We start from the raw sequence: 24,020 nt of genomic DNA, 5'->3' as shown, positions 1-24,020 counted from the left end.
ATAACAAGTGTTACAAGACTGAGTCTGGCACTCTGTGGTTTTTATTTATGCTTACACAGCTGTGTGTGCGCCGTGCTTTTGTATCTCTGCCTCTGACATTTAGCTGATGCTGTTATCCAGAGCAACTAGCAGTACCACTTTATAAATGAAACAAAGTTGCTGCAGGGAAAAATCCTCAACTCTGACAAGTCAGCAGAGCATTCATCCCTTACTGCACACACTCACCCACACTTACACACGCATGATTGTGGTGAGCCAGCAGTGCATTCATGCCTTAACACCCCATTCCACCTACACACAGGGACAAAATTGTGTGGAGCCACTAAGAAGGGAGGCCTAACTGAACATTGTCCACATCTTCTCTTTATTTTTGGCAAGATCTTTGCCACACATCCACACACGCATACACGTAATGTCCCACAAAGGCATGCTGGAGAACTACTTCCATGCTTTTCTTTTTTTTTTTTTTTTGTTGATCAGCATATACACTCAGCCAGTCGTATTCCTACATCCAGCCTTTTAACACTTGCGATCAAGTGTTAAATGTTAAACATAGACAAATTTGAAGATGTTAGAGGTCAAAAAGGGATATAATCAAAGTTGTAAGTCAAACTGAAAGGAGCCATCACATAAAACTTAGCAAATCTGTCTCTCTGTCTAAGACTGTGGTGGGTTAAAGTTTAAATAATCCCAAATACAGTTGTGTATATAAAGATGTGCAGTCTTATGCAGCCAGGGTATTTTGACTTTTCTCCAACAAACATGCTTGCTCTTCTGTTGAATTGTTCAGAATATATTTTACTTTTGGTGGGAAAAAGTTTGTATAATTTATGTGTTTTATATGTACACAGCATGGTTGTGGACACTTTTGAGCTCCAATACTACCCACCAATAAAGAGATTGAAACCATATTACTTTTGGTTAATAGCAACACTAAGAAAAGCCAATGTCTTATTTTACCACTGAATGAGTTATGGTCAGCAAACTTTATATTTATTGTTTCTGCTAACAGCTAAAATCTTTACCAAACCCTCATGTGTGTTTTATGGTTTACAAAGAAACTGAAAGGAAAACAAGAAACTTCTTATTTTTCTGTAGTCGGTTCTTTTGTACTTTAAATTATCTATCAGAAAATATTTATATCATATTGGTCCCTTATGATTATATTCTCCTTTTGTGTCTGCTGCAGAAAATCATTTTGTTTTGGCTTTTTAATAAAATGAGTTCAACACTCTTCACTCCGTCAGACATTACATGTCTGCAAAATGTAGACTTAATGATGATTTGAAACTTAGATGCATCTCAGAAATGGTCCCCTCCCAGCCATGATTGAAGATCCTCCTGTCTTAAATGCACAGAGACGTGGAGAGACGATGGCATCAGAGGAATTATGAGTAATTATGTTCATCCTCCCTTCTTGCCACAAAACGGAAACGCTAAATAACTACAAAACTACTTTTACTTATCCTTTCATCGTTTTAATCAATTTAACTGGCTTTAAATGTTTTTAAAAAGAAAACATATTTTGTCACTTGCTTTGTCATTATCAGCTGTTTACAAAAAAAAACAAACTACTTTAGTTTCTACTTAGTTTTGGGTTGAACATATTGACATTTCCTAGATATGGACATAGTTTTACTCAAGAAGAACCAATGACTGAAATCAGCATATTTTCCTTTGCTTGCCTGGTAAAAACTGTAGAGTTTAAATATTCTCCCTGTTCTAAAATGTAATTCTGATATATTCAGTCTCTATGTCATCCAACACACTTTTCTTAATTTATTCTGAAAAACAAATCTTAGAAATGTGTTTCAAAGTGTAAGTGGCAGTAACACCATTCCTATTTTTTCTGTTGGATTCAAAACTACAACTTAGTCAAGAAACCTGGTCATTCCTGTTATGTTTTTAGTCTGTAAAGAAAAAACTACAAATGAATCAACAGGTCAGACTGATAGAATAGGCAAAGTCTGGACAAAGCCTCTTTGGTTCATCTCTAGTTTTAAATGTTTCAAATGTTCATTGATTTAAGCACCAAACCACATGATTAGATTCAGGGAACTCTCCATTCCTGTGCAGAAGTTTTGTGGTATAAATGTAATTTTTTTAGTTTATATATACCACAGAGGAACAAGTATGTTTCATAAGATTCACAAAATCATTCAAACTCTCCAATATTTACAATATTTGCATCATTGATATTTTCTTTCCAAGTCATTGTGACATGACAAACATCACATTTGTAGCTGAATCCTGAATTTTCTTAAAGGCTGAAAAGTTACGTTCACCTCAACATTTGCTTCTACATCTTTGCTTTGTCTCTTAAACGGCTTGTTGAAGTTTTCGGCCACACATCCTGTGTTTTTTCCCACAATCCCTTTCTTCTGGGCACTTTTCCATAATAGCCATTTTGAGGAATATTTGCAGCTCATTCAGAATGCTCATCTTGCATTTTTGGCTAGAACCCTAAATGTTCTACATTATGTTTTCCAATCCAAGCCTTGGTTTTTTTGTGTCTTTTGTTGCTATTAGAACCGTTTCTCTTCAAAGTCATTTAGCTGGCACCTTTGACTGAGCAAACAGAGAGCCCAGTGAATCAGAAAAGTATATTATTTAGGTCACAGGAACACAGAGACAGGGTGCCCACGATTTCCCATAGTAAAAGAAAGATGGGAGCAGTGAAGTGAGGAAAGTAATGAGTGAGGAGGGAGAGTCGAGGTACTGTGAAAGTTTGAGTACCAATCAGACTGATAAGAAGTGACAACCTCAGAGCCTCTGAGCTAAGATAACTGCAGTATGCTCTCTGTGTCTTTCCCTATCACAGCCACACACACGCACTCATATACGCAACAAGATGTCGGCCATTTGTGTCAAAGAGCCGACTGTCAGTGGGTGTTGCGCATGCGCTTCCAAAACACTGCTGCCTTTGCAGCTCAGAAAAGTGCAATCGATAAGGAAAGTAAAAAAAAAAAAACATTATTTGATCAGTACTGTAAAAAGCTAACCCAAGACAGATTATTTAATTTGTCATGACATCATCCCAGCAATTGATTGGTTTGAAATTGAACAAAGCAGAGCAAAGCTTCAAAGACTTCAGCACTGCATTTTAACTTCAGGTTTGAAGCTATTTCTTATGCACTGCTGCACTGCTGCAGTGTACAGACTCATGCAAATGGCCATTTGTTATTCTATTATGTGGATTGGAAGATGGTTCATCTTTGTCCCACTGCTCATGCTGCGAGGTATTACTCGGCACCTGACAGAAGACCTTATCTGACCACTCAAAGCCAGAAAGGTTTGTTCCCTCCTTCTATTGATCTCCTGACTTTTCTCAGGATCAGCCACCCTTGTCCCCCTGGGCTCCACTGTTTATGAAAAAATAAAAATAGATAAAAATAGCAGTCCTGCTTAGTGGTAATATCATTCATGCCGGCCTAATACTTGTTGCTGTTAGTCTTCCTGCTGATTCCGAGTGTTTGCTTACTTGATTCTGCCAGCATGTCTTTGGCAGAAAGCTTTGGAATCGCAGCGTGTTCGGAGCTTTACAGCATTACCCTCCCAGCTTGCTGTTTCTACCTGCTTTGGATCTACATTTTCATCTCTTTGTCCTGTGATTTTAGATATATAGGGCTGTGATTGAATGATATTGTGCTGCAGCATGATGCCACGAGTGCCTGCTGCTCTCTGTTTCCCTGTCTCTGGCAGAAAAGCCAGAGACAGGCTTGTAATAGCATGAAAGTTGTAAAAATAGCCTTATCGCAACACCTCGAACGTAAGCAATCAAAATCTTGACATGTTGTTGTAGCCTCACAGAATAATTAATATCTCAAGTATTTCTTTTTTTTAGATATATTTTCATAAAACACATGCAAAAACACACATGCGCGGAGAGAGACCTGTTTTAGCACGTCAACGGCTCTGAAAACTGTGAAAACCTTCAAGTCACAATTGCACCTCATTTTGTTGCAAGCCAACACAATGAAGAGCATGAGCAACATTTTTACTGCGCTACATGTTGGTGACAGCATCACTTTGTACAGGTTCTTTTCTTCAGTGGAGGCAGGGAAGCTGGTTGAAGCTGATTGGAAAATAAACTGGGCTAAATACAGGACAATCCTGGGAGAGTTTCAACAGAAGCCCCAGTCAAAGTCCAGACCTAAATCCAACCGAGACTGACTGAATTTCTTAAGAACAGTGGCACATGTTGGACTCAAGATGTTCAAAGTCTTTAGAGGCTTGCCCCCGTGTAGACTTGCAGCTGTTACTGCGGTACAAGGTGGTTCTTCAGAGGACCGAAAGGTCAAATACAAACACAGACAACACTTATATATGTTTATACTTTAGTACATTTTGAAAACCGTGTTTGTTTTATTTTTCTTCGCAATTATGCAACACTTTGTCACTTTAAAATCGCAATACAGAAAACATGAAAAAGATCCATGGATGTGAACCTTTTTGCAAGGCTGTGAGCTTCTCCCACGAACTACTTCCTCATATACCTATAACATTTAAGCTATTGAAAGATGCATAGCTGCATCTTTTTAATGTTTCATGCTAACACCTACATCTCTGGTTGTCTTAAAATGCAGAAACAGCAAAAACTTTGATCAACAAATAACTTTGCAATCTAACTTACTCAGCTCTACAGCTGCAGTGACTACTGATAACAAATCAATTTTATTTTATTTATTTTTTCCAGGAACATCCACAGTTTATGCAGCTTGTCAGAAACTCTTTCATTTCCTAAAGTAGCAGCTTCTGTATATCGTGTCCAATGGAGTGCAGGGGCATGGAGTCTTTTGTAAAGTTGTTGGATGAGGGCCCCATTTAGTCCACTCTGACTGACATAGTTCAGTCCTTCTGTGTTGTGGAATCAACATGTTAAACATCTACAAAAAAACAACATTTTTTTCCAGTTGGAGGCTTGATAGTTCCTTATGAGGTTAACTAACCTGCAGCCTCTCAAAACACATTAGTAACACATTATTAGTTTTTTCCTCCAAACAGTGTATAGTATATGCAGTGATTTTTGTAATCAAAACAATGTGTCACATGTACAACCGGTTTGCCTGCTAGCTATGTTAATTTTCACACTGTCCAACAGGATCTATTTCGAAAACAAAATGTTAGATTACAATTTTGCACATATTATTCTGACAAAGTTTAAACAATTGCTTGAATTAAGCTCTTTAAATATTAGCGGTGATTACGTTTTGAATTCTTTTGTAATAATTTTGCTTGTCTCCTTGAATCTGAGGCTCATCCTGCAATGCACATCAGAAAATCTGATAAAAGGCCTTTGAAACAGCTTTAAGGGTGTAAAGGTCTACCATTTTATGCTCATGCAAAACGAGACATTATGATAAAGTGATGAAAACTGTTACTGTGCATTTTGTGCTCAGCGTAGAGGTTCCCTGACAGAACAACAGATTTTTTTTTTTTCATAGAAGTAAAGTGCTGTCAAAAGCAGTCAAAAGCCCTATTTTTAACACAGTCCTACTCAAAGTAAAGTGTTTTGCTTTTAGTGGCACCTGACAAAGAAAGGTTCAGCTTTCAGTGGAGATGCAAAGTGTAAAACAGATTCGTCTCTGTTGTTTCTCCAGCTTTTTGAAGGAGCGAACAAATTTACAGTGTGCCTAGTAATCAAGACATTTCATGATTAATTTAAATTTCTGATTTCTGCATTTGTGAAAAAGATGCCATGTTAGTAAAAGCATGTCTGAAAGAGGCTTTAAACGTGTTGCGAATTCTAAAAAGACCAGTAATGTTTATTTTAAACCCATAATGGTGTCAATAAGAAGCCATAAACAGCTTTGGGATGACTGACTCTTTTGCCTTTGTAGCTCTACATTTGTCGACTGTCAGTTTCGTTCTTTGTGCATTGTGAGGAGGAGTGTAAAATGCTGTCAGAAATATAAATTGTAATGATAGCACCTGTGTTGTCAGTGATCTGTCTTTGCCAGATTCCCCCTTTCTTCTTTCCTACATTTACATGCCTCTCTGCACCCTGTTTACCCTCAACTCCTGGTGGATTATTCTCCCTTCAATACATTTGCATACATTTTATTTTTCCTTTCGAGTTCATTACTCATCATGAGTTCATCTTTGCTGGATCCTCTCGCTGTTCTCGCTCGGTGACTGGCAGCAGCAGAAAATACTCAGTAATGGCTGTTAGATTTTTAAGTGCTGCATGACAGGTGCACCGCATTGTGTGATAGGAAATGCAGAATCGAGCTGTTGTGCAGTGCATACTTTGCTGAAAGGAAGCATACCCCCCCCCCCCTTACAGATTTCTGAAGTTGTTTTTTTTTATTGTAAAAGTTGAATATTTCATATTATCCAGCATTTTTAAATATTGTATAAATCGTTAGCAAATAAAGAAAACAATTTTCCATCTGTGGAGGCGACCTTGCGATATTTTAAAATCACTTCCTTCCTGTGGAGGAAGTTTTATTTAGCTCCATTAAAGGCATTTCAAGCATTATTTGGTTGTTTAAGATCATAAAATAGGTCACAGCATTTCAATTGAATTTAATTTGGGCTTTGACTAGGCTACATTAAGGCCCTGTTGAAGTAATTTTGGTAGAGTGGCCACTTTTAAGAAGACTAACCACTGTGCCATGCTTTTGCCATTTATGGATAATCACAATATTTACAGAAAACCCAAAGCCTTACAAATAATGTTGTCAATCATTCTTTTCATCTGTTGATGAATTTCTGTAGATACAATATTGTTTAATATAATTATTAGGCTACTTTATGTTAGCAGAGAGGTTCTACTTAAGGTTTTAGAGATTAGGTAATAATCTGGTTATGGTATGGTCAGTGAAATTGATCTAAATTCTCTAAACAATGTGGTTAATTCCAATTTATATTTTATTTAACTGGTGATGGTCAGTACTTTTCACACAGAGCCGGTTTGGTTTCAGAAGAAAATGGCTTTTGTTTTTACTGTTGTTTTTTTTTTTTAATAGTTTTTAATATTTTTTTGTTCAGAAACATTTGAGTGTGACAAAACAGAAGGAATGTGTAAGGGAACAAACACTTTTTCACAGAACTGTGTATGCACTCGTATTTGAAGAGCCTTGGTGGGGATTGCTTTATATTTGATCTCTTTAGGGATTGTTGCTCTTACCTAGTAAAAAATTTATTCCTTTTATTGAGTCGTCCCATTACAGACCGTAGCATATTGCACCAGTGTAAATCAGTATTATAGCCTGACCACAAACAGACACAGATGGAGCTTGTGTGCAGATAAAGAAAACATACATATAGAGAGGTAAAAAGACAAAAAGTGGCAAATATTGATTTTTAAAGTGTGCAATGATTTTTTTAAACTTTATGATTCCTTTTGATCTGTGATAAATGAACAGCTATTACGCTGTACGCTGCTGCAGGGCAGACATTTCCCAGGTACTTTTGAACAAATTAGATGGCCACAGCTCCAGAAATATTACTCACCCTTCATTATTTTTTCTCATTTTGTCCCATTACAACCAAAAACTTGCATGAACTTTATTGGTTTTATATGTGGTACCTCAACGCAGGTAATTGTGAGGTGAAAGGAAAACGTCAGTCATTATTTTTTTAATACTTTCAGCAAAGCTCATAAAAAATAACTATTTTACGATTGGTTTGCAATAATCACTAAAAAAAAAAAATGATTCTTTTCATGTGTATAATTCTAACCTGCACAGAGCGCATGGATAAAATAATTGCGCAAAATAGTTCAGTTGTCATTGCACAAAGCTCTGCAGTGGAGACCTTTTCCCTTGCTACTGCTCCCAAGCTGAATAAATTACTGAAAGTAAGACTTTGAGTGACAGCAGAGCTGTAGAAACCTGCAGTATATGTACAGGACATTTGTATAGGGGAAATTTTGTGGAGAGGGTTTGTGGAAATTGTGCAAATTTGGTGGGATTGTTATGACAAGATTAGCCATGTGTCCTGCACTAAGAGCTCAGAGAAGAAACAAAATGCCCAAATGAAATTAATTTCTCAAGCTATGATGAAATGGAACAAAAACAGGAGAATATGTGCATGAGCATTCACAGTGTTTTTAGAAGAATTTTGTGCAAACTGTTGTTTTTTGGTGTTCTACCCATCTTGTGGGCTTACATGTCCACCAAAGTACTCTGGAGGAGCTGCAAAAGTCAGTCTTCTTCCCTTATAAATTACATAGTTACATTATGTTACTTGAACCTGCATCTGCATCACCTACATAAGTTATGCTCTATATACACAGACACATTTTTTTTTATTTCAAATGACCTTCTTTGTAGTAGCTGATGTACTGATTTAGTAAACATTAAATGTTCTGCTTTGTTTTATCACCAGAATAAGACAAATCCCCTCAATGTGACCCCATCTATCCAAGCTGTGGACCAGGACAGAAACATTCAACCTCCGTCGGACAGACCTGGGATCCTGTACTCCATCCTTATTGGTAGGTTGAACTTTTGTGAGCTCAGATTTGCTCCACGAGGGGACAACAATAGAGTTTCACTTTTTTGTTGACAGTACTTTCAGCAGGCAAGGCTTAAAACATAATAGAGTTGTTGGTTTGATGAAAAGTAGGTTTGACACCTGGTTACGAGTTGTTATTTCCAAAATGCACCGTTAACTTGACAGATGAGCTTCATTGGAACACACATTCTAAACTGTAGAAAATAAATGTATTTTATGTAAAACAAATGCTGCACAAGAACATTTATTGATAAAGAAATCAATTGTTTTGAATTTTATCTTTGTGTTTTGTCCTAATTCCCTGGAGAATAACAGGGAGCGATCAGATCCCTGACTCCATCGTCTCTCTTCCCGGCTTTCTTGATTTAAAGAGATGTGGCAAAAGCAAAGGAGGTGGATTAGCAGTGCTTACAAACTGGCCACCAGAGATCCTTCCTGCCCACATCATCATCATCCACAACTCTTTCAAGATACTTGAATGATATGAGTGACAACAACATTTAATATTCCTTTGGAATTGATATGATATATTTTAAAATTAATTTAAATAGAGTTCTTGGCGCAGTCATTTAAATGTTACAGTCAACATGCATCTATAATGGAAATCAATTACAAGGCTCTTGAGACAGTAAATAGTAGTTCACTTTAAGGCTACAGAGAGAATGTTTTGGTTAATGTGTTGGGATTAGAAAATAAATGTAATTAATAGGAAGAATCTCAGACTTTCTAATAAACTTTTAAAAAGGACAAAATAAATCACCGTCTACTTTGCAATGCCTACAATTTATCATTCAAAAGATCTTTTTTTTTTGATCAGTTACAAAAACTCTAATATTTAAATTAAAAGTCGCTTTAGTTCCATCCCAACACACTCAAGCCTGAGAATAAAAAGCTATTTGGACTGAAAAACTAACAGTTGGGATACTATATAAGACTGATGGTAATGTTGCTTAACATTTACATCCCACTAAACCCATTTTGTGTGCTGACTGTACATATTGATTTTTGCTGCATGTCTCACTTCTTCCCTTGCTGAATTTAAGGGAAAACTAAATTTTTTTCATCATACTGAGAACAATGAGTCAGTCATAGTGAAATTATGTAAGTATGGTAACCTTACATGATTTCTAAATACTGTCCAGACCACTATTACTGTTATGACTCTAGGGTTATTATAGATGCAAAAATAGTTTTGCACTACACCCACCACAATGCCCACCTCCTCTGCCTCCATAATAAAGCTGTGAACAACAACCTTAAAATAAAGTTATACAGAGATGGTGACCCTAAGACGTCACTTCTTCCTGCAGCTATCCAGCAGTGAGCTGTGGATTTTGTTGTTGTTTTTGCCTTAACCAGCCTCCTCCTCTCTCTGCATGGTGACAAGATGATCTTTGATTCTTTAACTGGCTGCTGATGTTTTCATGTTAAGAGAAGTTTTTTTTTTTCAGTTGCCATTTCTTGACCTTTTAAGATCATCACGCGACTGCATTGCTTGAAAGGCAAGTTGTCTTTTCGTTCCCATTTTGAAACCTGCATGGGTTAGATGGGCCTCTGTGCCAGGTCATATTTAAATCTCAAGGGAAAACAGTGAGGTCTGCGTTACAAATGGAAAGCTTAAAGCTATCCTCATAACCTAGATCTACTAAAATATGAATGTAAAAACAACAACAACAACAAAAAACACTGTCTAAAGAAGAGGTTCAATTCAGTTCAATTCAAAAATACTTTCTTAATCCTAAAGGAAGATAAATTAAATGTATCCCATGTTATCCAAGTTTCATCTTCTGTAGTGGTCAGTGTTACTGTAGATCTGAAGAAGCTTCTGACTGAAGGCGCTCTGTTGTTGTGCAACAGTTGCTTGAAGAGGATTCTCAAAGTTTTCCATAATGTTCTTCATTTTGTGGAAACATACTTTTTCACACAATCGTCTTCAGAGGTTTCCTGTTTCACCTTAATCCTGATCCCACATAAAATGGTAACAGCCCAGGCGTCAATATCTGCAACATTCAGAATTAATTCAACAAATGATCCGTAGGGGTCACTTGAAGAGATCTCAAATTTAACAGATTTGGAGAAATATGATAAGGCATAGCGGGGAAATACTGCTAAGTTAAAATGTGTCATACTGTTGACCTTCTACAATAAAAAAACTGGATGCCTAAGTTAAATTATGGGGTGTTTTAAGAAAGTATTGGTTTAACAATGTGCACATTTTTGCAACTCTTAATGTGCTACATTTATCTCCTCACAAATTCGCTTAGTTTTCTTTTCTTTTTTTTAACCGTATTGTGAAAATGTCACTTTAAAAGTGGGAAAGGTTTTGCAATTATTTCTCATGGCTTTTTTTTTTAGATCACACAAGGCTGGTTTATTTAACAGGCTGTTCTGTCTTTTGAGATCTGCTTTATTAAAATGTTTCTGCTGCTTAGTTTGAAAAAAAAAACACTTGGAGGCTGATAAGGCGGATTATCTCCCAAAACGTATCTGCTCTGGAAGACCTTGCAATGGAATCTTCTCAGAACATTTGTTGTAAATATATAATTAAAAGATTTAAGACAAAAATAATATAAGAATTAAAACACTTACTGTTAGAAAATGTACTTACTTAGGCTCCAAGTCAACATAATTTAAATATTTTTGAACTACTGCAATACATTACTACTTTTGCCAAAAGCCTCAATTGATAAATCATTGACTTCACCTGGAATGGTCAGGATTTGTCTACATTTCTTTTACTAAAGCAGTAACTAAGGCAAGGAAAACAGGATGCATCTGAGAACCCCCTCCGCCCAAATCATCAATGTGTGCTAAAAAAAGAAGTAACACACATTCATAGAGATGCACAGGAGGCATATAATTGTGCACACGTGGCTGTGTTGGTTCTCTTCTTATGAGAACTTGATTTCCCCACAGAACAATGCCGCATTAAAAGCGTCATATATGAATGTGAGCTGCGCGGGCTCATCCCCTCCCATCGAAGGCCGAGATGAGAGAACGGGGAGGATTAGTCATGCCCCCCCCCCCATCCCTCCATCCCTCACTCACTCACTCCTTTCTTCACTTTCCCCCATGACACTCCAAACATACATATATTTTCTCCACCTCTCCCTTTCTCATTCACTGATGTTTTCCTATGTTCTGATTTTTGTTTGCTCTTTTTTTTTTTTTTCCAGGAAAACCAGCATCCTATGCAGAATATTTCAGCTTAAACAGAACCACAGCAGAACTCATGCTGCTTAAACCCATCGACAGGGAGCTCTACCGCAGATTTGATCTGGTTATCAAGGTAAGAGAAATAACAAGGGCACAGATTGCCTTTTTAAAGTTTGCTTTTTCTTTCCATAAACACCAAACATCCTTGGTCTCAGCCTTCATATTCTAATACCTTTCAGTCCCAAAATATACTCAACCTTTTAACAAACAACTCTTCCTCAGGTTATATTAATACTATAATTTTCTCATCAGATTATTTGTCCGACAAAAAGGAGACTAGCATGAACCTTTTTAATTTGCAGAAAGTTTATCATCGAATCTATTCCGATTTGATGAGTTTGATTATCTTTTTTGTTTTGTTTTGTTTTGTTGAGCCTGTGATGGAAATACACCACAAAACATTGATGGACTTCTCATCGGTTAAAGCTTCAAATAAAGTTTGTATTCAGTAATATTCTTCTGCTGGAATAAAAGATGAGATTTCAAACCAAGTCTGTTGGGATAACACCCCAACTAATATCCGCAAGGAACAGAAAAAAATAAGTGGTTCCAGAAGAATTCAAACATCCCTACTCTTTACCCTCTTTATAGTCTTGCTAAATGATTTCAAGCTGAGGAAATAAAAAAAAAAATATGTCAATATGCGCTATGCAGAGGGCATTTAAAATTCCCTGATTTTCATTGTATTACATTTTGTATTTCTTAACTGATTTCTGCACTCTCAGTATGTCTTACTAAACTCAGGATGAAGCTACAGAGTTTTTCTCTGTAAGCATTAATTGCACAATAATAAATGACTTCCTTTATTAGTTGAAGTTATCAGTGAACACAGAGCACAAGATGAGATGAAGAAAACAAAACGTCCTCATAACTAATTCCTCATTAGTCAGTTTAGTTCTTTACAGGCTGGAAGCCTGTTTGTGAGTTAGTGCTTCTTTAAAGTTTGTTTTTTAATCTTAATTCATATATTTCTTGTCTTTGTGGTGTTATGAAAGAATACAAAGTGTCTGTGCAGCGTAAGATCTCTGTACAAGGCAGACTTCTTCCAAGTCAGACAAATAGAGAGTTTGACTTTGAAACTCAACAAGTTGGTCAAATTCATCCTGTTCACTTTATGGATGACTGAATTGTTTTTCAGTGTTCATAAATTCAATTTCACAATGTTTCGTAATGCTCAGGGTTACGCTTGTAAATCTTAGAATTCATGAAGTAGATCAAAGTAATCTGGAATACTAATAATCTGATATGAAACCTTATCTCAAAAAATATCTTCGGATCAGGCACAATGTTAACTTTTCTAATTAAGAGTATTCATCAGTAAAAAAAAAAAGGAGGGGGTTACATTTTAACACAAGAAAATGAGAACTGAGTCTGTTCTGTCTGGAAAACAGATCCACATGAACTGCAGTCTCCATTTGTTTTGCTGAAAGAAAATTGATCCTTAACTCTAAAATTTCCAGGAGTCTTCCAGCATGTTATATGGCAGATAGACCTCAAACATAATTGCATTCTTAATATTTTCCAAACACGTCTCAATCTGTTTCGGGTTTTTAAAACAGCTTTTAACATTTCTGTGTCACTGATTTTGAAAATGATGTTCTTCCTTCATTCACGACTTCCATTCTGAAGAGTTTTGTTCTTAGACGTGTAAGTAGTTGACTGAGGAGTGTATCATTTTCACAACTAGGTGATAGTTCACCAATCCACCACAGGGCTATGTTTGATATAAACAGCAATTTTTATTACAACTAAAGGTAACAAAATTACCTTATTATGTTATGAAGTGGCACTATGTGCTTGGAAAATACATAATAATGTCCCTTTAGCAAAACTTGTCTTGTTTAATGGCAGCCTTAAAATAAAAAGCGAAATGACAGCCCTGCTGGGATTTGCATTAGGATTCCAATTTCACATAGAAAATGTGTGTTTTTGCCTCCTAGATTCCACATACATCACTCTATAAATATGACTCCCAAAAACCAAAAACCTTAAAATGGTTGTTGCGTTTGCCATAGTTGGTACCGAGGGCAAAAGGATACACTTGGAAAGGATTAACAGCTTAATTCATAAATGGATCAAATTTACTAAATTGCAGAATACAAGCAAAAAGGGGGCTATAAATACGATATCTGCTAAAGGCAACTCAATAGTGTCTTTAATCCAAACACTACATATAATGTTTGTAATATAATGTTTGAATATATGTTTGAATATATTTGTTATGTCTTCCTGAGGTTCTACAGGAGCTTTGCAAAGCCACGAGACTCTGTGTAGAAGTTCAAGCACTGGAAAGAAGTCTGGCTGTGCCAATTATTTGAGCTGTATAGCAAAAATCAGCCAGGCTTGTTTAATTGTCTTTAAGCAAATAACAGTTATCTGTTGGACATTGAGCCCAGGATGGAGTGAAAGTGCTCCTGCTGAATAAAGTCAGGATGGGAATCCTGTGTAGGCTGAAACTTTTGACCCTGTTAAACAGCAAACGACTCTTACCAATTTTTTTTGTAAATCACTCCATCTATTCCTAGCTATGAATAAAATGGGCTAAACTAGTTGAATAATATAAAGAAATTCTTGAAAGTAGCAAATTGCAGTAAATAGTTAGCTAAGCTCTGAGGTTGATTTTATTTTTGTTCTGGCAGAAAGGATGATAGAAACTTTTACTCCCCTTCTGACAGTAGAAGGGGAGACTAAGAAAAGTGTTCTGCTAGCTGACAGTACGACATAAAACCTCACTTTCCAGCTTCGTGTAGTCATGGGAATCATCAAAGTAATTATGATTGATTGAATTATGAAACTATTGTCATTACAGAGGATATAACCTTGTGCTCTATTGTAACTATGAACAATTTGTGGTATTCGCAGGATTAAAAATCACACTGAATAACTGTAAACACAAAAGCAGTTTTCTGCTTGGGGTGAGATCAGAGTATATTATGTTGTTTTCACACCTCTGCTAAAATGCCAATTTTTGTGACGTAAACAAGAGATAAAGATACATAAGTTGTGCAATGGCAAGCTTGATGAATAAGATCCTCTTCGTCTTCAGTGTTCTAGCAAAAGTCTCACAGTTTTCTGCCAGTGATATTTCATAATTCCCTCCACTTTGACTGAAATGCCAGTTTCCTAATGCTCCCACCAACATCATTTCACAGATGTGTGTTTTATACTTTAAGGAGATGGAGGTAGGCCTTTGGGTGTCTCCTTGACCAGTTCCTGCACATTTATTTTTCAAATTTACAGCGACGTACATTTTTTCAAAAATGTCACAGTTGAAACATTTTTTTTTTTACTTTATAAGGTGTCGTTGTGTTACATTATCATTTTAGTTTGTTTTCCATTTGTGTTGTATAGATGATATGCCACTCAGAGCAGCAACAAGTTGTGAAATAATGCACTGTTTACATTAAAAATCCATTAATTTGAACCAGTGTGTGAACAATATTTATATCCAGTCTGTCACACAAATTTATGACTCCTTAACATTACCTTGCTTTGCATTTTTGCTTCACTCATAATTGCTGTACCATATTAGAAGCACTGCAACTTTCTTCACCAACAAATCAGATTGATAGAAAAAAAAACAAAAAAAACATTGGCCCTGAAAATATAATTTCCATCTGAACATAAGAGAAAACATTTAAAGTTTGAAATGCTTTCTAATACCACAGAGAGTGCCCAGAGTACTCATAAATATTTCAGCTTTGACTGAAAGGATTCAAACAGATACCAATTCAGACAGAAGGTTTGATGATCTCCTGTTTTCCTGCTGAGTTGATGTTAGCCTTTTTAGATTGGCTTTAATCTATGTAGGGGATGCAAATTGCATCAGGAGACCAAAGAACTCAAGAACGACAGCATTTTCAGATTTGTTTTTGCAGTAATAGGGCCGGATGTTCTGAGCATGGGCAGACCGAGGAAAAAGCTCAGTTTTAATGAGACTAACAGCTCCAAAGTAGAAAAAGTAAGTTTTGCGTTCTGTTCAAACTTCTCTCTTTGTATTGGCTTTAAAAGAAAAAAAATCCAAACCAATTAATTTGCATACTCTCTTACTACCGATCATCTACGGGAACGTGGACACGGTTTTGCTTCTAAAATGACAACGAGGCGAGTGTTTACTCAACTTAAAAAAAGTTGTGATTTTGTACAACTCATTAATTGCTTATTAAAGAACATCCCAGGTTAATGTATTCTTACCACTTAGACATTAAAACTGTGCAGTCGTGATGGGTTGCACTGCATATGGGTTTCCTAGTTGGTCGGTAACAGGACGTCTGCAACAAAACAAAGCCGTTCCATTCTGCCCTGTCTCTAGGCGGAGCAGGACAACGGTCACCCCCTGCCAGCGTTCGCCAACCTTCAGATCGAAGTTCTGGATGAAAACAACCAAGCACCGTATTTTTTGGAGTCTGGTTACCATGGATACGTCAGTGAGGCTTCGCCAGTCGGAACTACCGTCGCTACCAACGTCACTCTATCGGCTCCCCTCACTATAATAGCGTTGGATAATGACGTGGAGGAGGTAAGCATGTTCTTTACATGCAAGTATTATAACAATCCATTTTTTATGGTTATGGAGCAGTCTTCACAGCTATTGAATTTTCTTAACTTTTTGGTGTAACAATAAACATTTATCGTTTTGAAGTTTATGATCATGCCCTTCATTGTACAGCTGTTTTTATATTGAGATTAAAGTGGGAATCTCTCTCTGTTGATAAGTGATTTTATTTAGGAGAGTCGGTAAAGGAGGCTCAATGGATGCCACACTGAAGATTCTGTTTTTAATATAATATGATATAATTGTAGTTTGTTTTTTATGCTTTTAGCTGAAACCCAATCAGATGCCTGTAGGTATCATCTGACTTGTGTGTTGACTCTAATTCCTTTCTCTTAATTTTTAACTAGCAATGTGGATAAAGACACCAAATGTTTACTTAAAATGTTAATATTCATTAAACCACGTCTTTGGCGTTTTACTGTTCATACGGTGTGCTTCTGGAGATCATTTTCTGTTGGTCGCCTGACTGAAACCTGTGCAGTGAGATCTATCAGTAACTTCTCTGCAAGCTAAAAAGAATCCTAATTTAAAATAGTGAGAACATTTTAAGTAGGATAATAAAACATTTTCATGTTAGCTCAATACAGTCTAAGACAGAATATGTATGCATTAAATCGCCACATGAGTTACTAAATTGACAAATCAACCATTAGTCAGTTTTGACAAGACAGCTGAGGACATTTCTTCATGTTATAGAACGATAAAGGAGATGTGTAATTTTCCGTGAGGTTTACTCTGCAGTCAGAATTAGAATCTCGCTGTTCTGGTTTTAAAAGGCCCTTTGGCTCTTTGCTTCCTTTATGGCTCAAAACTAAATTACTCCCTTGGGCAATAGTATATAATAACATAAGCATATATAATAATGCTGCATTTCCATGCAGGCATGAGAAGGACTCTAACATATTTAAGTGCCCACCTCTTTCCTGCTTTTCTCCCCACTGAATCTCAGCTTTGTGCTTTGCTTGCAGTGTTTGAAGTGCCCTATCTAAAGTGCCTGTGAATCTGACAGTAAAACCGTTTGGCTCTTTAAATTACCTCCCAGTAATAATTGAGATTTTACAGTGCCACAATATTGTTATCGCCGACCGACGCATCCCCGACAGCTGAGTTTGTTTAAGATGTGGTGAAGACATTTTGACAAAAACAATCTTTGGTTCATTGCTGTCTAAAGGTCTCCCCCCAGCAGGGATTGGTGTTTAGGAAGGATAATGTGTCAGGGTGGGATTTTTAGTTTAAGGCAATTGATAAACAACTAGTTATTTTTAGTTTTCCCATCCCTGGTCTTTCCCTCTGCAACAGGCACCAACAATGATGATTAGTCCTAATAGCTTTTATGCACTGTCTGTCACTTTTTATTTATGTTTCTGCATGCTAATGTACGTTCCTGTGTGTTACTGTTTAAATGTGTGTATGCATGTGTGTGTTCATGCTTATTTATGGCTCAATATCCGCAACAGCAACATCGACAAGATTATCAGGCCCCCTACCCTGCTGAGCCAGCCTTATCTGGAATGAGAAGAGCTCTCTCTCTCTCTCTCTCTCTCTCTCTCTCTCTTGCTCGCTTGCTCTCACCCTCTCTCTCTAACACAGAAACACACACACTCATATATAAACACACAAACAAGAGATGGTTGTTTGGAAATGCCAGAGCAGGCCATAGATGAGAATTGCCTCTTCATCACTGAGTGTGGCATGCATTTGCAGACATTTACAATTTGCTGTTAGGAAAGTTTTAATGTCTGGAAATCAATTGAGATTTTTTTTTTTTCTATTCAGAATTTTCTTTCAAAGCCAAACACCTTTTTTTTGGTGGTGGGGGGTTAGAGGTCGGGGGAGGTGGTGGTTACTCTTCGTTATTCCTCCTGCAGATGTTCTTGGACTTAGGTAGGGCATTGACGTTTGTTCTGAAAGACTTTCATTAGCACGATATGGAACACCTGGTGATTCCTCAAGTTATTTAAAGCTCGACTTCCGACAAACTTGCCTCTGCTCCCTCCGCAGGTATGCTGTCATGTTTCGTTTCATAATTAGATTTCGAAGAAGCCATGGCGTGCATCAAAGCACATATTATGAAGGCTTTAGAAAAGCCAGCTTGCCAATTTCACACAGCAGAACACCTGAACAATCTTAACAAATATCGTGGGTGTTCTCCTAGAAAATTAGGCAGTAACCTTACATTAAGGCGGTATTTATTAAAGACCCGTAGTTGTTATGAGTTTGCTCAAAGGCTCCACCATGTCACATGTAAAAGTTCTAAAGGAATCATTCATTAGAGTTTCAAACTGTGAGACCTGGAAAATATAGCACAACTAAACATTTGACACGAAATTCAAAAGTTTAACCCATGTAGAGTGTTATTATACACATGGAGTTTGTTATATTCCTATGTTCCTATGTTGTTTTTTTTTCTTTTTTTTTGTTGTTTTTTTCTGCAGAGTAGCAAAGATTCTGCCAGATAAAAGGTTGAAAAGAAACGGCTTCCTCAGTGCCAACTGCAGTCCACCAATCTGTTAAGCTGTTTTTATTACCTAATTATACCAACCCAACATAACTCAAGAACTACTTCTTCCTCCTTCCTTCAAAATTAGAGTTATAGACATAGATACAGCAAAGTGTTTAGCCTTAAACACTCACCTTTTTCTCAAGGACACATTATATTAGTTTAAATTTGATTTACCAGGCAGTGAAACACTCCCAGCCACTTGATATCAACAGACCTCACTTTAACAAGATTTTGTGGCAAAATCTCAGACATCAAAATTTTGCATGTTTTCCTAAACTTCCATCAAGGATCTATCAAGTGTAAATAAGTCTCTAAGAGTTCCTTGTTGTGTGATACACCTCCATTGTGTAAAATACCTCTTTTTGTCTTTCACAGGCCCGGGATCCACAGCTGCACTTTTCTCTGGACAGTTATTCTCATGTTTTTTCTATATCAACTACGGGAATAAGAAGATATCTCACACTGTTGCAGCCTGTAGACAGAGAAACACAAGACTCCTATACATTCACGGTAATACACAGGCTCAATATGTGTGTGTGTGTGTGTGTGTTATTGTAAACAGGAAAACTACTTGCATCAGGGGAAAGTAGGGAGAGAAAACTTGCAGCGTTGAAAAGGCAGTTTTATCTGAAAGAATATTAGAACTGGAAGCAAAATTAGGATGGAGTTGTGCAAAATTGCAGAGCAATGGGGAACAAAAAAGAATGTGGGTAGACAAAGAGGATAAGCATTTTACAAACCATTAAAGACAGAGTTGCAGAAAATCATGGTGTGGAAAAAGATCATTAAGATTCAAGTGTTGTGAAGGAGGAGGTTGCACAGAACACAAGCAATACATTTAACATAAAGGGAAGAGCGAGAGAAGAACAAGAATGACAAAAAGAAAAATGCTGGATTAACTCTGCTTTGTGCCTTTGTTTTTATGGAGCATAATCCAGAAAACATTCCCCTCCTCTGCTTTTTGTGTCCATCTTAGCAAATAAGTCGACATTAATATGTTTTAGTCTGTTTATCGCTTGCTTATGAATTCAACAGCAAAAACAAAAACTGAACCGACCTTAGCAACGCCACGGGGAATGAGTTTGAATTACCGACACCGTCCACAGGATTTGATTATAGAGGCCTTTACTCATTTACAGTGATATCCAATGTAGTCTGCAACATACAATAAGGAGAGAATACATTTAGCCCATTTCCATTTGAAGTATATTTTTCATGTTGGAAGATCATTGCACTATACCATGACCATATTGCTGGTCGAGAAAATATATGTCTTTAATAGAAGGGAAAGTGCTGCAAGAGTTATCTGCTGTAGGGCCAATACTGAGGGGCCATAAACCATCAACAGAACTCAATTTCAAATAATCAACACTCCCTCCCTTTAAGCATAGAGTACAATGATTATATTCTTGTTGAAACAGCATTGCAGCACCTTCTTCCTGGGTCGTATGCCCGTAACTTAACTCTTCTATTACTCTGTGACGAGGCAAACCCTGCGTAAGACTTTTTTATTGTGTATACTTATCTCCCTTAGTTTCTCACTGCCTTCCCCTCCTATTGTTTTTTGTTTTCTTCCATTCATTGGATCTGTTAAGTGCATTCAACTTCAATGTGATTTTATTGGCCTTGCACCGAGACGCTGCCCTTTGCCAAGCAAAACATCTTAATATGAGGGCTTCATGGTATGCAGGAAACCGTTGATTCTTCATCTAGCTGTAATCTGCTAATTCCACTCTGACAACGGAGACGGTGTGTGTTTTTGTGTGAAGTTGTGAAACAAAATACATAACTGTATGTGCCCTTGAATGTGCATTCAGCAATTTGGAAGTTAAAGATGGAAAAGCAGAAGGTCTGGAGTATTGATTGAAAGTCAGAGGTATACTGTAATCATTATGAAAGCCTTGGAGAAGAAATTAAACTCTGACTGGAAGAAAGAGAGTGCCATGAGACACGGAGAGCCATATCCATCAGAAAGGAGTCAATCAGCTTCTTGGCAGATGAGCCTGTGAAGAAGATTGGTATCAGTAAAGACCATTATTTTTTGTTGATACATGCAGATAGAGATTCATAAAACATAGAGAAAATAATATATATGGCAAATAGGATAGGCGAGAGTAAATGCAATGCAAAAGGGGTTTAAACATTGTGATAAAGAGATTTTAACTTCATCAGCACAATGTGCAGCATGAATCCTTCGCAAGCATTAAGCCACTAGGTGATTTTACACATAAGCAATTTTTGACACACTGTTCCTTGTTTATTTTTGAGTGCTTCAATTTTGACAAAAGATTAAGGTTTACAGCTGTCAAAAATGTGTTTGAATTCAGTAAATTGATATGATAAATGGTTTTGTTTAGCGAGATGAAAAAACATAAAATACAGTTTAAGGAGGATAGATATTTATGTATTCAAAGAAACAGAATGGGGGGATCTGATTAAATGAAGATTAAATATACAAACATCTATTGCTTTTAGTCAAGTGAGGCAGGTTTTTCAGACAGGTGTCGTTGCACAAGGAGAAACAAAAAATATCTGAATGACTCAATAAATCCAATTTACAGCTGCTAGTTTAGCGAAAGCAAGCAAATATAAAAGACTAAATAAAATAATCTTAGTGGTGTTAACATTAGGAAACTACAATACAAGAGATATAATCCATATTTTAGTGACTTAATAAATAAACTAACAGTTGATTGTGTACTATTTCTGCTCTTCAAGAAAAAAACTACAGTTTACTGGCCTAAATCATGAAACATTTTAACTAAAGAGTATGAGTTTAAGTGAAGATTATTTTTCCTAAGTCTTCTCTAGAAGCAAAACATGGAAAGAGTCACTTCTCTCAGTGAAGGCTTAAATAGTCTGCAAGAACCAAAAATAATAATAAATGTTTTTCACTTACAGTGGCAACAGCAAGAACAAAATCTGTTTTGCTGTATACAAGACATTTCATATTTCACAAGAACTCAAGTGCAATGAAGTCCTGGGAAGTCCTCAACTGCATCATTTGTCAGTGTAGTAAATGTCTCCCCTTAGAAGCATCGGACCAATCAACACTGCACATAAAAAAAATAATAATAAAGAAAAAAAAACTTCCTCCTTGTTCATGTGCCAATAGCAAGCGGCCGTAACTATTGGGAGAACAAGGCTAAGAGACCAGAATCGTGTCATTTTATAAACGAGAACAAATTTCCCTTTTCCTGCAGAGAATGCGCAGGTGGAGTATGTAAATGTATAGGCAGAATGACGCCTGCTCGGTCTTTTTAAAATCTCATCTGGCGAAATAAAATCATTTCTGGTTCGCTCTTTTGATGTCAGATGAAACACAATTTAATTGTTAGTCTAAAACGAATCAGCCTTCACCCACTGTAACAAAACAATCAATCAACCCCAAGAGAACAACCTAACTGTCAATTATGGATCTGCAAGGTTGGTTTACTGCCAATGGGACAGACACCTTAATAATGGTAAATGGCATCATAAAAAATAACTTAGTATGTCAAGATACTCAACAGCAATCTAAGTATTTGGCTATGTTGGAAAATTCAATATAACAATGAAACCTAAAGAGTAGAAACGTTTAGCCAATGAAAAACATAAATGCTTTCTAGCCGTCCAGGAAACTTGAATGTTCCAACTTTAATGTAATGGAAAATCTGTGAAGTGAGCTAGGCTATAACTTTGAAATGCTCTCAGAGAACTGGAGAATATTTCATTTAAAACATGGTAAAAGTTAACATGCAAACATGCAAAAGTTGTGTAGCTTTGTAGTATGTATTTGATATACCTATTTAGAAGTATCTATAATTACTTGATTGCCTTAATAGGCTTTTTCATTTACTGAAAAGGAGATGAATGATTTTGGGAAAAACATTACTTTTGTTCTAATGTAAATAAAAATAAAACAGAAGTTATGTATTGCCAAAACCATATGACTTGTATTAGCTTTCGTGAGATGCCTGTGATATTTCAAAAGAGAGAAAAAATAACATTTTGCCAGGGCTTTACTGTGTGCTTTACATAAATCAATGACTAAGAGAACACAATACAACTGTCACCACTTTAGTATAAATAGCCATTTTTACTGTAGCCAAGCAACAGGAAATATATATTTTCCTGCTTTTGACTTCAGGCAGGCATAAGTTTGTGAAACAGAAGTGGGGCATTCTGGCAACCATCCAGTGTGTGAGAGTCCAAAAAAACACTGTGAATGACCATCCTTTTCATGCGTAAAATGACCCAGGGAGACAAACAGACACATCAAACAGCTGTGTAAATAATGGAAGCCCAACGCGACTTTACCAGATAAACTCCTTCCTCACTTGTCTCGCTGCACCATGCACTTGCAGACCTATAATGAGCGGACCTTGTCCCTAATATTCAGCTAAACAGGCAGGGAGAATTCATGCTCCATGTTGTTTTTGTAAGCTGGTTTCTAAGTAAAACAAAAACTTCTGAAAGGAAACTACACACAATAAAATCTCAAGAACATGTTCAGAGTACAAACCAAATTCTGAATATCACTTTTTTTTTTTTCCTATTGTTTGTTTTCACTTTTTGCGTTGATCTGTTGTTTTCTCCTGTGTTTTTGCCTCCACAGCTGTTGGCATCAGATGGTGTTCAGCAAAGTGCTCCTGTTATTGTGACCATAACAGTGCTGGATGCCAATGACAATACTCCAACGTTTTCCAATGTCTCTTATAGCGTAAACCTGTTCACTGATATGTCGCCTGGAGAATCTGTCATAAAGGTATGTGCAAGTTATTAACGCAGCTGTTAAAACCTGAACAATTTTATACCTATTTGTGATCCTGTTTGTCTTTGTAGATGTCAGCAGTTGATTCTGATGCAGGTGAAAATGGTCAAATCAGTTATCACATCTTGGCTGGTGACCAGGGAAAGTTTCTAATAAACAGCAGGTAAACCGATCAGAGACAATTCAATACTGTTGATACGTTCTGTATTTTACTGTTATATCATATGATTTAACATTTTATGTGATTTTTACTGTAATTTTATTGTTTATTTGGTCATCAGACATCTTTCTGTAGCAATTTTTCTATTGTAACAGTTTATATATGAAAACAAAAGAATAAATTATCTGATTTGAATCCAACATCAAATAGCATCAACAGCAAAACATGACTTAAATGTCAGTAAACCTGAACCAAGTTTATTTTTTATTTTTGATGAAGAAAGCATATTTTATTCAGTCATACAGTTTAAAACAATTTCAAGAAAATAAAATATCAAGGAGGTAAAACAATGATTTGTGCTAACCAACAT

General features: G+C 36.5%; 1 protein-coding gene across 4 annotated transcripts in view; it reads left to right on the top strand.

The window, feature by feature from the left end:
* The window catches only part of LOC103151212 (protocadherin-15-like), a 196,638-nt gene that overhangs the window by 60,660 nt on the left and 111,958 nt on the right, over positions 1–24,020 (top strand). For all 4 annotated transcript variants that reach the window (XM_016681248.1, XM_016681247.1, XM_016681249.1 and 1 more), the window contains exons 9-14: positions 8,335–8,443; positions 11,640–11,752; positions 15,992–16,198; positions 19,113–19,247; positions 23,335–23,484; positions 23,562–23,653. In XM_016681248.1, coding sequence (XP_016536734.1) covers positions 8,335–8,443; positions 11,640–11,752; positions 15,992–16,198; positions 19,113–19,247; positions 23,335–23,484; positions 23,562–23,653 — 806 coding nt within the window. The remainder of the gene's footprint in view (positions 1–8,334; positions 8,444–11,639; positions 11,753–15,991; positions 16,199–19,112; positions 19,248–23,334; positions 23,485–23,561; positions 23,654–24,020) is intronic.

This window comes from Poecilia formosa, unplaced genomic scaffold (genome assembly GCF_000485575.1).
Source record: "Poecilia formosa unplaced genomic scaffold, Poecilia_formosa-5.1.2 Scaffold274, whole genome shotgun sequence".
NCBI classification, from domain to species: domain Eukaryota; kingdom Metazoa; phylum Chordata; class Actinopteri; order Cyprinodontiformes; family Poeciliidae; genus Poecilia; species Poecilia formosa.
This window is presented reverse-complemented; position numbering and strand designations above follow the sequence as displayed.